Source organism: Panthera tigris, chromosome C1 (assembly GCF_018350195.1).
Source record: "Panthera tigris isolate Pti1 chromosome C1, P.tigris_Pti1_mat1.1, whole genome shotgun sequence".
NCBI lineage: Eukaryota > Metazoa > Chordata > Mammalia > Carnivora > Felidae > Panthera > Panthera tigris.
Genome location: NC_056667.1, coordinates 30,326,597 through 30,339,465, shown reverse-complemented (window position 1 = coordinate 30,339,465; position 12,869 = coordinate 30,326,597). Strand labels below are relative to the sequence as shown.

General features: G+C 53.3%; 2 protein-coding genes across 12 annotated transcripts in view; both read right to left on the bottom strand.

Moving 5' to 3' along the window:
- Nucleotides 1-6,044, bottom strand: part of BMP8A (bone morphogenetic protein 8a) — a 30,265-nt gene extending 24,221 nt beyond the window's left edge. For both annotated transcript variants that reach the window (XM_042996705.1, XM_042996704.1), the window contains exon 1: nt 5,711-6,044. In XM_042996705.1, coding sequence (XP_042852639.1) covers nt 5,711-6,044 — 334 coding nt within the window. The remainder of the gene's footprint in view (nt 1-5,710) is intronic.
- A 3,200-nt stretch (nt 6,045-9,244) lies between these two features.
- Nucleotides 9,245-12,869, bottom strand: part of MACF1 (microtubule actin crosslinking factor 1) — a 315,228-nt gene continuing 311,603 nt past the window's right edge. For all 10 annotated transcript variants that reach the window (XM_042996700.1, XM_042996694.1, XM_042996695.1 and 7 more), the window contains 2 exons: nt 11,558-11,687; nt 9,245-10,709 (listed from right to left, as the gene is read on the bottom strand). In XM_042996700.1, coding sequence (XP_042852634.1) covers nt 10,453-10,709; nt 11,558-11,687 — 387 coding nt within the window. In that variant the 3' untranslated portion in view covers nt 9,245-10,452. The remainder of the gene's footprint in view (nt 10,710-11,557; nt 11,688-12,869) is intronic.

The following is a 12,869-nucleotide window of genomic DNA, read 5'->3' as shown; positions in this document are numbered from 1 at the left end:
CCTCCAGGGCAACCCTGCAGACATGGGGAAACTGAGGCCCAGAGGGGCAAAGACTTGCCAGGGGTCGCAAGTCAGGTGAGGGCCCTTCGTGTGGACTTTCAGACCTGCAGCTGAGGTAAAATGAGTGGCCCTAGCTTCCCTCCAAGTGGTGATACTGGGATGGGGGGTGGTCACCTGTCAAAGAGGTTCTCCTGTCAATGGGGGCCCCCCTGAGAATGCCTGCTGAAGCCACCTTCTTCTAGGCAAGGCCCTGGGGGCACTGGAGGTCCCAGGAAGCGCCCAGGGAGATGCCGAACCCGCTGTCAGCCTCCACAAAGACAGTGAGGGCGGCCCTGCTCTGCTGCACCGACCAGGCCCAGGCTCCTGCCCCTGCTCTCAGCTCCCTGCCTCCAGCTGTGATCGTCCTCCCTCAACCTTGCCAGTCTGCCCTGAGTGCCTGCCATGCAGGGGATGGGGTGCACGGGGTGGGGGTGCCCCAAAGACTCAGATCTGTCCCTGTTCTCAGGTCGTTCATGGTTTCCCAGGGAGTAAAATAGGGGCGAGACATGGCCCTGAATGAGACTGGCAGAAAGTGACTCAAATCCTAAGAGAAATACACACGATGGGGGGGTGGGACTTTCATCAGAGAAGGAGCCTGTCTCTTGAAGAGGAGTGGAGGTGGGAAACTCCTGCCTGCCCCTTTAAGAGGTGGAGGCAGGGATGTTCTATGCACAGGGTATGAAAGGAGCAAAGGCACAGGTGAAATGTAACAGAGTTCTCTGTTAAGTTCCTGCTGTTGCCAGTGTCTGATAGCCTCCCCTCACAGTGCTGGGAATAGGCCTCATTCACCTGCTCTTAAAGGTGAAGAAAGGAGGTTCAGAGACTTTAACAGGAACCTGTCTAGCATCTCACAGCTCCCAGGTGGGACAGCCAGGATTAAAATATAGGCTCAATACATCCACGTGAGCACATTCTGGGCACCTTTATTCATAACCCCAAACTAGAAACAACTCAATATCCACTAATAAAAATGGACAAATGTGGTATACTTGCAGAATGCAATACAATTCAATTATAAACAAGCGCTACAGGGGTGCCCAGCTGGCTCACTAGCAGAGGATCCAACTCTTGATTTGATCTTGGGATCATGAGTTCGAGCCCCACCCTGGATGTAGAGATTACTTTAAAAAAAAAAAAAAAAAACTTAAAAAAATTATATTAAGTGAAAGACTAGACTTAAAAGTATATATAGTAAGGCTTCGGGTATAAGCGGACCAAAGAGAGGTGACATGAATGCATTGTGATAGAAATCAAAAAGTGACTGCCTGGAGGCACTGGGCTGGTGGGAAAAGGATGCCCAGGGGCACCCATGTTACAAGTTTCAATGTGGTATGAAGGGTATCATGAGCATATCTTATTTTGTAATCCCCAAACAATAAAACCACTTTAAAAACAGGATTCTCAGTTTATAACATACATTCAAAGACAGTCCAATTCGGCAACACTTACTGCACCTAATGGTGGGCCAGGCCCAGGTCTGGGCAGAGAGGCAGTGTCTATGTAGGAGAAGAGCAGAGGAGACAGGAAGCTGACCTGCTGGGTGGCCTTGGGAAAACCACCTAACTTCTCTGAGCCTCACTCTCCTCTTTTCAAAACAAAGATGTGACCTTAAGTGTGATGCAAATGAAGAGACAGACTCAGAGGTTCTGAGCACAGGGTCCTCACCAGGTGCCATCTTACACACTCCCTGAACAGCCTGCAGGGTGGGCTATTTTACACGAGTGTCTCCATTTTACAGAGGACGAAACTGAGGCTCTAACAGGTGGCCTGGAGAGCCCAGATCACACTGAGACTCGGTGGTGGCATCAAGATGCAAATGTTGTCTGCATCCCAGGTCAGAGCCCCCACCCGGGTCCTGTCTGCCCTCCCACTGTCCATCGCTCCTGGGCTCCAGAGCCCCCCTGGGGGGGAGTCACTGTCTAGACCAGTGGTCTAGACAACCATCTTTGTGGCTTAAGTATTCCTTGCTCCCCACTAGGAGGCCAGCTCCGCAAGGGGAGGGACTTTGTTTCGCTCACTGTCCTATCCCAGGAACTAGAAAGAACTATGTCTGGCACAGAGCAGGTACCACATGACTATCTGTTGAGTGAATTCGTGAAAAATGAAAGAGTTCCCTAGTAAAGAACCAAAGGAAGTACCTTCAAGGTCACAGGGCTGAGCAGGACGTGGGCCAGGTCCCTCATTCCCACTCAGCCCTGCCTCTCCCAAATCCAGCGCCTCAGGTCAACACCCCCTGTCCTCGGCTGCCTGAGGCACGGGAATAAATTAGTCTGCTCAGAGAAGGGTCTCGACAAAAGTGAAGATGGCTTGATGCATTTCTGGCTAGACCTCTGCCTTTAGGGCTGTTTGTGCCTCAGTTTCTCAACCTGGAACACGGCATCTGCTGGCCCAGCGGCTCGAGGTCGAGAAGGACCAGGACCAACGTGCGCAGTTGGTCTTTCTGGCCTCATTCCTCCCTCCCCACAGGCTGGGCCAGCCTGAGGCGCCCAGGGAGCAGCCAGTCAGACCCACGCTCCAGCCCAGGGGACGGGGTGGTGCCATGAGGAGGTGCCTTCAACACGGAACCACGGGGTCAGGGCCGGGAGGCCCTGTGTTTTCTGACACCATCGCTGTGGACTGGATGAGAAAAGAGGCCCAGAGAGGGAAGGGAGGTGACCTGGGACAGGAAGGACTCAGTGGCGAGCCCAGGCGGTACAAGAACCTGGGTGTTGCCTCCCAGCTCAGTCCTCTCCTCTCCGTGAGCACAGGGGACACCCAGGACAGGTATCGGCCCCCATTACCGTGTCCTGACCAAGGGCAGCCAAGAGCATACAGGTGGAGACTCACTGACAGGCCAGGCAGGGGCCCCAGCTCTGACCATAGTCCTGGCCTCCCTAAAGAGACACTGTCAGCCATGACACGGGCTTCCTACAGCACCTGCCTGGGCACAGAGGCCTGACCCACGGGCCAGAGGCCTGACCCACGGGCCAGAGGCCTGTGGGAGGCTAGAGGTCTCTGGGTCCCACAGGCTGCCATGGACGGTCAGGGGCCCAGCAGGCAGCAGGTCTGGCTTCTCAGGACCCGGATGAGGCCAACAGGAGGTGGAGCTGGAGGCAACAGGTGTGGGAGCCTGGGCGTGGGTGCTGACACCATAGCGACTCTGCTATTAGTCTCGGTGGTGGTTCAGGGGCCTGGGGCCTGGGCCTCCAAACAAGGAAAGAATCCTGGTAGGTGTCTAATCCCCCCGCCCCCACAGCCCAGGTAATTACCAGTTAAAACTACTCAAATTGAAGGAGTTGTACTAGTGCAATTAGCACATCAGAATAAAGGAGGCCCTCTGACAGCTGGCTGGGCCCGCCCACAGACCGGGCTTCCACTGAACAAAGATCTGCTTGTTAATCCCACAGCGTCAGAGGCCTTCGATCTTCGTGAAACACACAGAGATGGCGTGGGAAGAAGCTGGCATCTGGAATCCACAGCCCCTGGATGATGTCATGGATGCGCTGTGTGGCCCTGGACTGGCCATTTCACCTCTCTGAGCCCATGAAAAGGGCTTGGGGTGGCTCAGTCAGTTAAGCATCAACTCTTGATTTTGGTTCAGGTCATGATCTCATGGTTCGTGAGTCCGAGCCCCGCATCAGGCTCTGTGCTGACAGCTCAGAACCTGCTTGAGATTCTGTCTCCCTCTCTCTCTGCCCCTCCCCCTTCTCCCTCCCTCTCTCTCTCTCTCTCTCTCTCTCTCTCTCTCTCTCAAAACAAATAAGTAAACGTTAAAAAAAGAAGTGTGGGACATTCCCACACATCCAACCAAGGCTGGCCAGCAGCTGGGAGGGACCGGAGTCGGGAGCAACCAGGCCCAGGCTCACCGACCAGAGGCATGATTTTCTGTTCCTCCCATCTATCAACTGAACACACAACAACCCTGACGATGCGTTGATCTCTAGGAGCCCCACTTTACAAGGAGGATCTGTGGCTCCAAGAGGAGAAGAGACGTGCCTAAGACTACACAGCAGAGGCACAAGAGGAATCAGATGTGTCTGAACTAAGGGTGATGCTTGATTCACAACAGCAGCTCCCACCAAGGCCGTGTGCGCCTTGACCATGGGATGCTGGGGAAGCAGGACATTGGCCGGGCAGTGACTCACTAATGGATGGGGTCCATTCTCAGGATAACTGTATCTACAGCCCCTCTTGGTTCTGAGCCCCAGGTCAGCTTGTTCTGAGGACAGGCCTCAGTTTTACACATGGTCTCCATTATCCCGCATCCCCCACCCTGCCCTCTAACCAGGAAGGTGGCATTCACTGGCCCAAGTCCTGTGCCTGGCACCGGGCTCTCAGCAGAGGTTAACAGCCGCTTCCTGCTGTTCCCTCACCTCAGGCACCCACCAGCTCGGGGCTGGGGGGGGGGGCAGAGGCCTCCTTGGCTGTCCCCTCGGCCTGCCCCAGTGTAGGAAGCAAATGGCTAAAGACCCCACAAGACCTGCCGCTGCTCCATCCCCTGGGTTTCTCTGCCTAAACCCCTCTGGAAGCTCTCTACACCCTGAAAGCCTGCCCTCCTAACAGGAGAAAGAAATATCAGCTCCTTGAGGAGGTGGATGTAGGGCTACCTCCTGTCCTGACTGGGCCACAGAGAGGCTGTGCTATCTTGGGCATAACATTGTCTCTCTGAGCCTCAAAGTCCTCATCGGGGAGATGGGGATGAAGATCATGTCTGGTAACAGGGCTGTCGGGAAGGTCAAGAGTGACGCTGTGGGTGAAGGGAGGCTGTTGGCCTTGGCAAAGGTCTTCTCCCATCTAAGCCTGAGCTGTAGTCCCTGCGCCCCCAGATCCAGTCTGGTGTCTGCTCCAGCCCTGACCCCACAGACAGGAGGCAAAGCGGATAGGGGACAGATAGTCAGGACTGCAGATTAAAGAGCATTTAATAATAGGAAAGACATCTTTGAAAACTAACCATAAATGGCTCCACGACTTGTACAGAGTTTCTGCAGAGAGGAAGGGCTGGGCTTTGTGTGGGAGAAGGAGGGGCTTCTGAGCTGCCCACCATGTCCTTCCACAGCCTGGACCTTCACAGCATGCCAAGCCACGTCCCAGGCGCTGCGCTCAGGGTGACAAGACCGCCGACGGCCCCACTGAGCTCAGAGTCCACTCCTTCCCCACCCCCTGCCCTGACAGCCACACCCTCACCTACAGGGGCTGGGGCTCTGGCCAGGGAACGGGCTGCTGTGGACTCATGACATCTTGGGCTCTCATCTCAGCTCTGGGCACTCTGATGATGTCACCGGGGCTTTCCACACTGAACTTTGTCCCTTTCTCCAGTACTGCCCTTATCACTGTGGCAGCATCCCGGCCTGTTTACTCATCCGTCTCCCCAGGACCACACTGTCTTCCTGGCACTGCCCGGTCCACCCGACATGAGATGATTCCTACCCTTGGGTGTTTCCAGGGGCGAGACAAACGCGCACATCGATGGGACTCACATCCGCGTCTGTCGGAGTGAGCGGGGCCCACAGCCCTTGGACTCGGCCGCCCTGAGCTCCGCATTCCCAGCCCTCTGTGGGGGCGTGGCCGCGATCAAAGGGGCGCGCACCGGCCAAGGCGGTCCCCTGGACCCGTCCGCACCCGCGCGTCCACCCGGTGGTCTGGTCGTACGGTCACCGGGGCCCCGGACGCCCACCCCGACGGCCTCACTCACCCATGTTGACGAAGCTCATGACCAGGTCGGCGCGGCCCGGGCGCCGCTCGGGGGGGCCGCCGTCCTCGTCGTCGTCGCGGGCCATGGCGTGGTACAGGTCCAGCATGAAGAGCGGCGCCGACGCGGGCAGCCGGGAGGCGGCGGACGGCGCGCGGGGCCGGGGCCGCCCGGGCAGCCCGAGCACCGCCAGGATCTCGCGCTGCATGTCGCGGCGCTCGCGCGGGCCCAGGCGGCGGGCCGGACAGCCGGCCGGGGCGCGCGGGCCGGGGCCGCCGCCGCTCAGCGCGCACAGCGCCAGGCCCACGAGCCACAGCGGCCCGGGGCGCGCGGCCATGGCCGGGCCGGGCGGGCGCTCAGCGGGCGCGCATCCGCTCCGCGGCCGGGCGGGGACCGGGGCCGCGGCCGCCCCGACGGCGGACGGCGGACGGCGAACGGCGGGCGGGGCTCGGGGTCGGCCGCACGGGGCGCGCTCGCCTGCGGTTTCCCAGCACCTGCTGGGCTCGGGCGGCGTGGACGCGGCAGGGGCTCCTCCGGGAGCTGGGGGCTGGCGGCCAATCTGTCTGTGGCGGCCGAGCCGTCAGTCGGCTGCTGCCGAGGCCCGCTCAGCTGCACGGGCGGCGGGCGAGCTCCGGTCTGCGCTCGGGACGACGCAAATCCGACGGCGCCTCTCCAGCTGGAGCTGCGGTCTGCGCCGCGCGCCCGCCTCCGCCGCCCGTGGGTCCCGCGTGCCGCCGTCGGGCCCCGCCCCCTCCGCTCCCGACCAATGGGGGCTCGGGGCGGGGCCAAGGCCGCCGGACTGAAGCCAGGGGGAAGGGGCGGTGGGGCGCGGGTGGTGCAGCAGGTGGTGGTGACGCCGACATGCCGTCCGCTCTTCGGTGGTGGGCGGGTCCGGCGAGGGGTCCCCTGTCCAGCTGCCGGGTCGTCGGGGTCGTGCTGGGTTCCCCTCCCAGCCGGCACCGTCGGGCGGGCGGGGGGCCTCGGCCTGGGGACACGAGGGTAGCGGGGCAGTCGGGAGAAATGAGGGCCCTGCGCTCCCGCAGGGCGTGTCCTCCAGCACTCTCGACCGGGCGGGATCCGGGGCCTGCGTCCCACCATTGGAGTGACCCCGCAGTCCCGCCTTAGTGCGCGGAATGTCGCTCCACGAGACACGAAGAAAAGCCTCAGTAGGGTCTAGAGGTAGAGAGGCCCCGAGGTGCCAGTCGTGCCCGGAGAGTGAGACGCGTTCCTTTGCCATCAGCCGCCATCGCAGTTCCTCGCTGGCCACCCGGCTCCTTGCCCGCTGTCCCTTTGCACGCGCTATTGGAGGCTTCTTTCGCGACACCTGCTCAGTCTCTGCTCCCAGCGTGCGTGCCACCCACCTGGTTCCCGTGTGCTCCTGGCTAGCGCCCCAGGCGAGACCCCCCATTCCCCCATGTTCCGGCGACCGCACTGTCACCGCCAGCTCTCGCTGTGTGCCCTGGGGACCCCTCAGTGCTGATCCCGCCTCCCGCAGGAGGGAGCCGCGCATCCGCCTCCAACTGGGCCAGGGAGCTCTGGGGCCCTTCCAGAGCGCCCGGGAGCCGCCCTTTACGCGTCTTAATTGTCTCGGCTTTCAGAGGCTTGCAAGAGAAAGAAGACTCTACACGGAAACTCGTTATTGACTCAGCCCCCTTCTGCACACTCGGCTCCTCCTGGGCGCCCTCTCACTACATTGATTCATCTATGGCTAAGGCGGTGAGCTGGGAGGAAGTGACACCTAGACTGAGCTCGGAAGGCTGGAAGGAATCGGCCTGGGATGACAGGAAAGGGCAGAGGGAGAGCTGGAGAGCAGTTTCCAGGCAGAGGAAACAGCTGGTGTCGAGGCCACAGGACTCCAGGGAGCATAATGCAGGTACCACTTAGCACTTACCATGTGCCAGGCAAGGTCTGCGTCACTTCTTGAATGCTTGCACATATAGAGTAGATGCCGTTTCAACCCCCTCTTTTAACAGATGAGGAAACTGAGGCACATGGAAGTTAAGGGACTTCCCCTGCAGGTGAGCTGTTCAGTGGAGCCTGGAAAGCCTGGGAAACAAATGGCCAGGGTGAGGGTGAGGCTTGAGTGGCTGGCAAGATACGGACCCAAAGGACCTTGCAGGGAGACTAGATGAGGGCTCCGGACAACAGATGGTTATGGTGGCCCCAGTGTGGATTCAATACGAAACTTCAAAAGAAACAAGAAGTCCACCGAACTTTAAAGATTCCCATCATCACTTCAAACTTTTAAAAAAATCAAGACTTTTCTCTCACATTCTAAATCCAACCAATCATTTGTTGGTGCTTTAAGCCCATGCCTAGTCTGCCTTTTTTTCCAACGGGTAAATTTCCGCACTGCTTATAAGCCCCATAAGGATGCGGCAGCTTCACCACTGAAAGTGCCCAAGGCAGAGTCCGCTGCAGAGGGGAACATGGATTGCAGGGATGAAGATTAGAGTCAGGGCCCACAGATGGAGGCAAGTACTGTAATGGGGTGGGCAATGACCATGATCCTTTCCGGTGACGGGGTAGAGGGCAGAGGAGAAGCTGTTTAGCAGGCTGCATCCCCAGGGCTTGGTGAGTGCATACTGGGGCAGGGGCAGGGTCAAGGGGGTATCCCTGTGTCAGGCTAGTTCAGGGTCTCTGAATCTCCTGTCCTCCTCACTGTCCTTCTCTGGCCAGCCCTCTGCACTCCCCTTTGAGTTCACACCACATCCTCCGGGTCCTCAGATCTAGCCTGGAGTCCTCAGGTAGTGTATTGTGCAACACTGGGCTTCCAGCTAGACTGTAAGCAGCCCAGGGCTGGGTGGATTCTTTGCCAAACACCTATGCATCTCACCAAATTCCTGATCACATGAGGAGTATGGCCTAATGGTCAGAAACACTGGTAGCCTGAGTTTGAACCCTTTACCTACCTCTTGTCTTCTTTACTTCTTAGCCTAATTCCTTCTGTTAGAATTAATATTTGGCTGTTCTAATTATTATAAAGCCAAATAGGGGCTGGAGGAAATAGAAATGCGAGACTTGAGTAGGGAATCAAGGATTTGATTCAAGGTCCATTTTTTGCCATTTATTAATTCTGTGATCTCAGGCAAATAACCCTCTTTCCCACCCCGGTGTCTCCATCTGCAAAAGAAAGGAGCTAGATTTGGTGACCAATTTGGCATCCACTTCTGAAATTCTGTCATTTAACCAGATATCTCAGCATACTGTGGGAAATCAGCCCCATCCTCTCAAACCCAGGATCTTTTGGTTGATTTCTACTACAGAAGTTTTCTTCCATATTGCTATTTGTGTAATCACCTAAGTGGAGCAGATACCCTACAGATTTACATTAACAATAGTCTGATTATTTCTTTGTTGCTTTGTTAAAATTAACAAGGATGAAATAAACAGGAAAAAAAAAATCTGTTAATGAGCTCCTTAATTTATCCACCAAGATGTTTTGATCTGAATAATGCATTTAAGTATCTAAAACACAATCATACCCAGAGTAACATGTTATATATAATAGTTGAGAAGAAAATCAGGAAATACAAATTTGTTACTGCAAGCAATTTTAATACAAAAGTGTGTCTTGTTTTTAAACAGTTCATTGGTAGAGCTTCAGTTTCTGCCTCAATTAAAACCAATTGAGATAATTACACAGCAACATGGTCGGAGCTGAAGAGGAACAGCAGCTAAAAAACGGGAGCCCCAGACAGCCCCTCTTCATGGTCACTTGGTCAGTTGACTTTATTACGCACAAAAAAAGACGGAAGCAAACGGGACTTGATAACAAGTGTGCTGGTGAACTCCTTTAAAGGACGAGCAAATGTTTGTCTTATGTCCACATTTTCAGAATAAGCTCGTGGAATTCATTCCTCAGTTTGTGGGAAGTTGATCGACCATTTAAATAAATAGGAAAAATGCAGATAAACAAATCTGTAATTCACAGTGCCACCAAGGAGTGTCCCCTTGCCAAGGGCCTGGGTCCTGGTGAGCACAGGAGTTATTGGTGGCTGGGTTGAATAGAAAGTTACAAACCAGGACTCTTAAAAACCCCAATGTTCTGACATCTTCGGAACAGTCACATTTACCCCTGAATTCTAGCAGCTATTGTCCTTTAAACACCCAGTACTGAAACAGGATTCAGAGTATTGCGATGAACTCCTTCTGCTGATCATGTGCAAACATTACCTAGAGGAGATTCCCTCTCCTCAGCTAAAATCACACAGCATTAAAAACATTGGAAAAAGCAATTAGAAGTGCCCTCCCCTCAGTTCTTGCTAATTGAGGTGTCTGTGATTTACAAAAAAAGAGTTCCTTAAACACTGCAGGATTCTTATTATTTTTTTAATATAATTTATCTTGCTGAGACAGCAAGTCAAGTTTATAAAGAAGATGCATTTAGGAATAATCCTAAAAGATAAAGCAGGTTTACAACCCTGCACCGCGCAGAAACCCTATTTAGAGGCTTTTTTTTTTTTTTTAATACACATTCTCATCTTGACCTTTTCACTTGTTTTTCTCAAATATTTCATTTCTGGGCCCCATCCATTACAGGGTTACCAGGAGGCGAATTTTATCTACATAAATATTCACATGAAAATAGTAACTTACAAAAAGAAAAAAAATAAGGCAGCTTCATAACACAATTATTCTTTTACACTTTTAACAATATAACTTCTCCTGTTCAGAATAAATATACACCCAATGTACGGAGCAGGCTTCAAAGTGGATAGAGGCTTGGGGGTGCTTGTACAGTGTTATCGCTTGGGACCCGGAGTCCTGGGGGAGGCAGTGGTGGTCTTCTTAGACATGGTCGGGATTTTGGAAGGCTTGTTTAGCCCTCTTCTGGAGCTGCCCTGGCCTCCTGCAGCACTGCTCTCCGAAGTATCTGAACAAGCAGACTGTGTCTCTAAAAGGTCAAAGTCAGAGGCATCGCTTCCTCGCCGGCTACTGGCCCGACTCCCGGCCCGACTCCCGGCCCGACTCCCAGGGCGACTGGCTGATTTTTTAGGGTCTGGAATTTGAGAATAAAGCAGCAGACTTAATAGAGACAACATGGGGGGTGGCGAGGACAAGCGACCAGAGGCTAGGGCTCTGATGTAAATACCACCAGATATGCTGTGTGATGTTGGGCAGATCAGAGCCTTTCTGGACCCCATCTTTTCATCTACACAGCAGCCAGTGAAACCTTTTCGGGCTTTGTGATTCTGCTTGAGAAGCTTGCCTCCTAAGGATTAGACAGCAGCTTCTCTCAGCACAGTGACCTCGTGTGCTGACCACAGAGTAGTGCCGAGTGGGGCTGCTCAGTCACCTGGGCATAGAGGAGAGCCTGCTAGCAGGGGTGGGGGGTCGGGCAGGCAAACAGAAAGCCAGAAATGAGGCCAATTCCTGGACTTGCATGGGGAATATCAACAGGTGAACAGATGCGATCTTTCCCTGATGTTCTCTGCTTGCCAGTGGCTATAATAAATGCAGAATGTTGGAAAAATTACTAGCCAACTGCCAGCCCCAACACTGGGTGGCCTTCTGAGGAAAAGCCCACTTCAGGAGGTCCCTCCTGCCTTTTAGATTCTCTCAAATACAGTCATTTCTGGTCAAGAACAGGGGCCTGGCTTTAGCTGTGGACACATCTGCTCTCAGAAGGCATGGCTGCAGGCAGCTACAGTGGCAGGAGGGAAAGGAAAGAGCAGCAGAAAATCTGCAGGTCTCTCTTTGGACATCACATCTGTGTGCTGCTCTCATTATCTGCTTTCCTTGGGGAGCAGTGAAGCACCACCCAGAGGCTGCTGTCCCCCAGTTCTTAGCCTGGCCACTCCCCTTCCCCTTTCACCCCAGTGCACGTGGATGGGGGCAGGCACTTACCTGCTCGATTCGTTCTGGCACCTGTGGAGGCTGGGGAAGAACTATTGCTGGTATCACCAGCGAGGGATGTGCGGCTAGAGTGAAGGGCTGGGGTTGGTCGTTTCAGCTTGCTCCCTGTTGATGGAATAACCTTAAAAAAAATTTTCAACAAGTTCTACTTACTAGGTGAAATTTTTGAAATTCAATCTGAAAAGGTTATTTAAGCCTCCTTACACCTAACTGATTGAAAAGCAAATTAAAAGTCCAGGAAAACAAAGATTTTTGAAAGTGTCCTAGGTCATATAGTTTGAGGATTCCACCCCAGAAAAGGTCTTATGTTCCAATTCAAAATTTCATAATGTCTTCTATATTTCTACTAGAAAGTTACTGACAAATTTCCACCAGAAATGGCCAAAAAAAATCCAAATAATCCTGAGTGTCGAAGTGTTGGGGCTAGAAATTTCAAATATGCGTTCTAGCTCTAAATATTTCATATGAAGATGCCAATATCACTCCAACTTCTCTCACTGGATGGGTGCAGGAACTTCAGTCAAACCAAGATCTTTCAGTCCATTTCCCTCACTGGAAAAACTGCAGATAAGCACACTCTTTCTTTTTCAATCCACTGAGCCACCATGGTCTCCTCACTGTTCCTCCCACCCTGTTTCTGTGTGGCTCACTCCCTTGTTTCTTTTGGGCGGCTTGGCTGAATGACCCATCAGAGAGGTCTTGCCTTACTACTAGAGTGACACTCTAACTTTCTGTTTTCTTCCTCTGCTTTATTTTCTGGCATATCACTTATTACCACCTGACATACAATAGATATCCTTGTTTGTGGTTTGTCTCGCCTGTATTAAAGTGTAAGCTCCATGAAAGCAGGGACTTTGTTCACTGTCACATCCTCAGCACCTAAAACAGTGTCTGGCACAGAAGAGGGGCTCAATAAAAACTTGCCGAATGAATAAATCATGTGTAGAAGCACTTCCTAATGGAAAAAGAGCTGGACAGATACACGTTATTACTACTGCTACCAGCAGGAGAAACATTTCCCATTTGAGTGTTTTGTTTTGTTTTTTTTTTTAAGACAGTAGTAGACTTAATTTGGAAGTCCTCATTAAGAATTTTTAAGTCTGTTTTAAATATCACTCATACCATAACACTATTCTAATTTTTCTTTGAAATAAATTGTGTAAACTGTTTTCCAGGACCTTTAAGATGTTCATACAAATGGAAGAGTAAAGCAACCTGTTTTCACTGTGTTTCTCATATTTAATTTAGGGAAAAAAAGCAAAAGCGACAGAAAGTGATTAACAGTCAAGCGCAAATGCTCCTG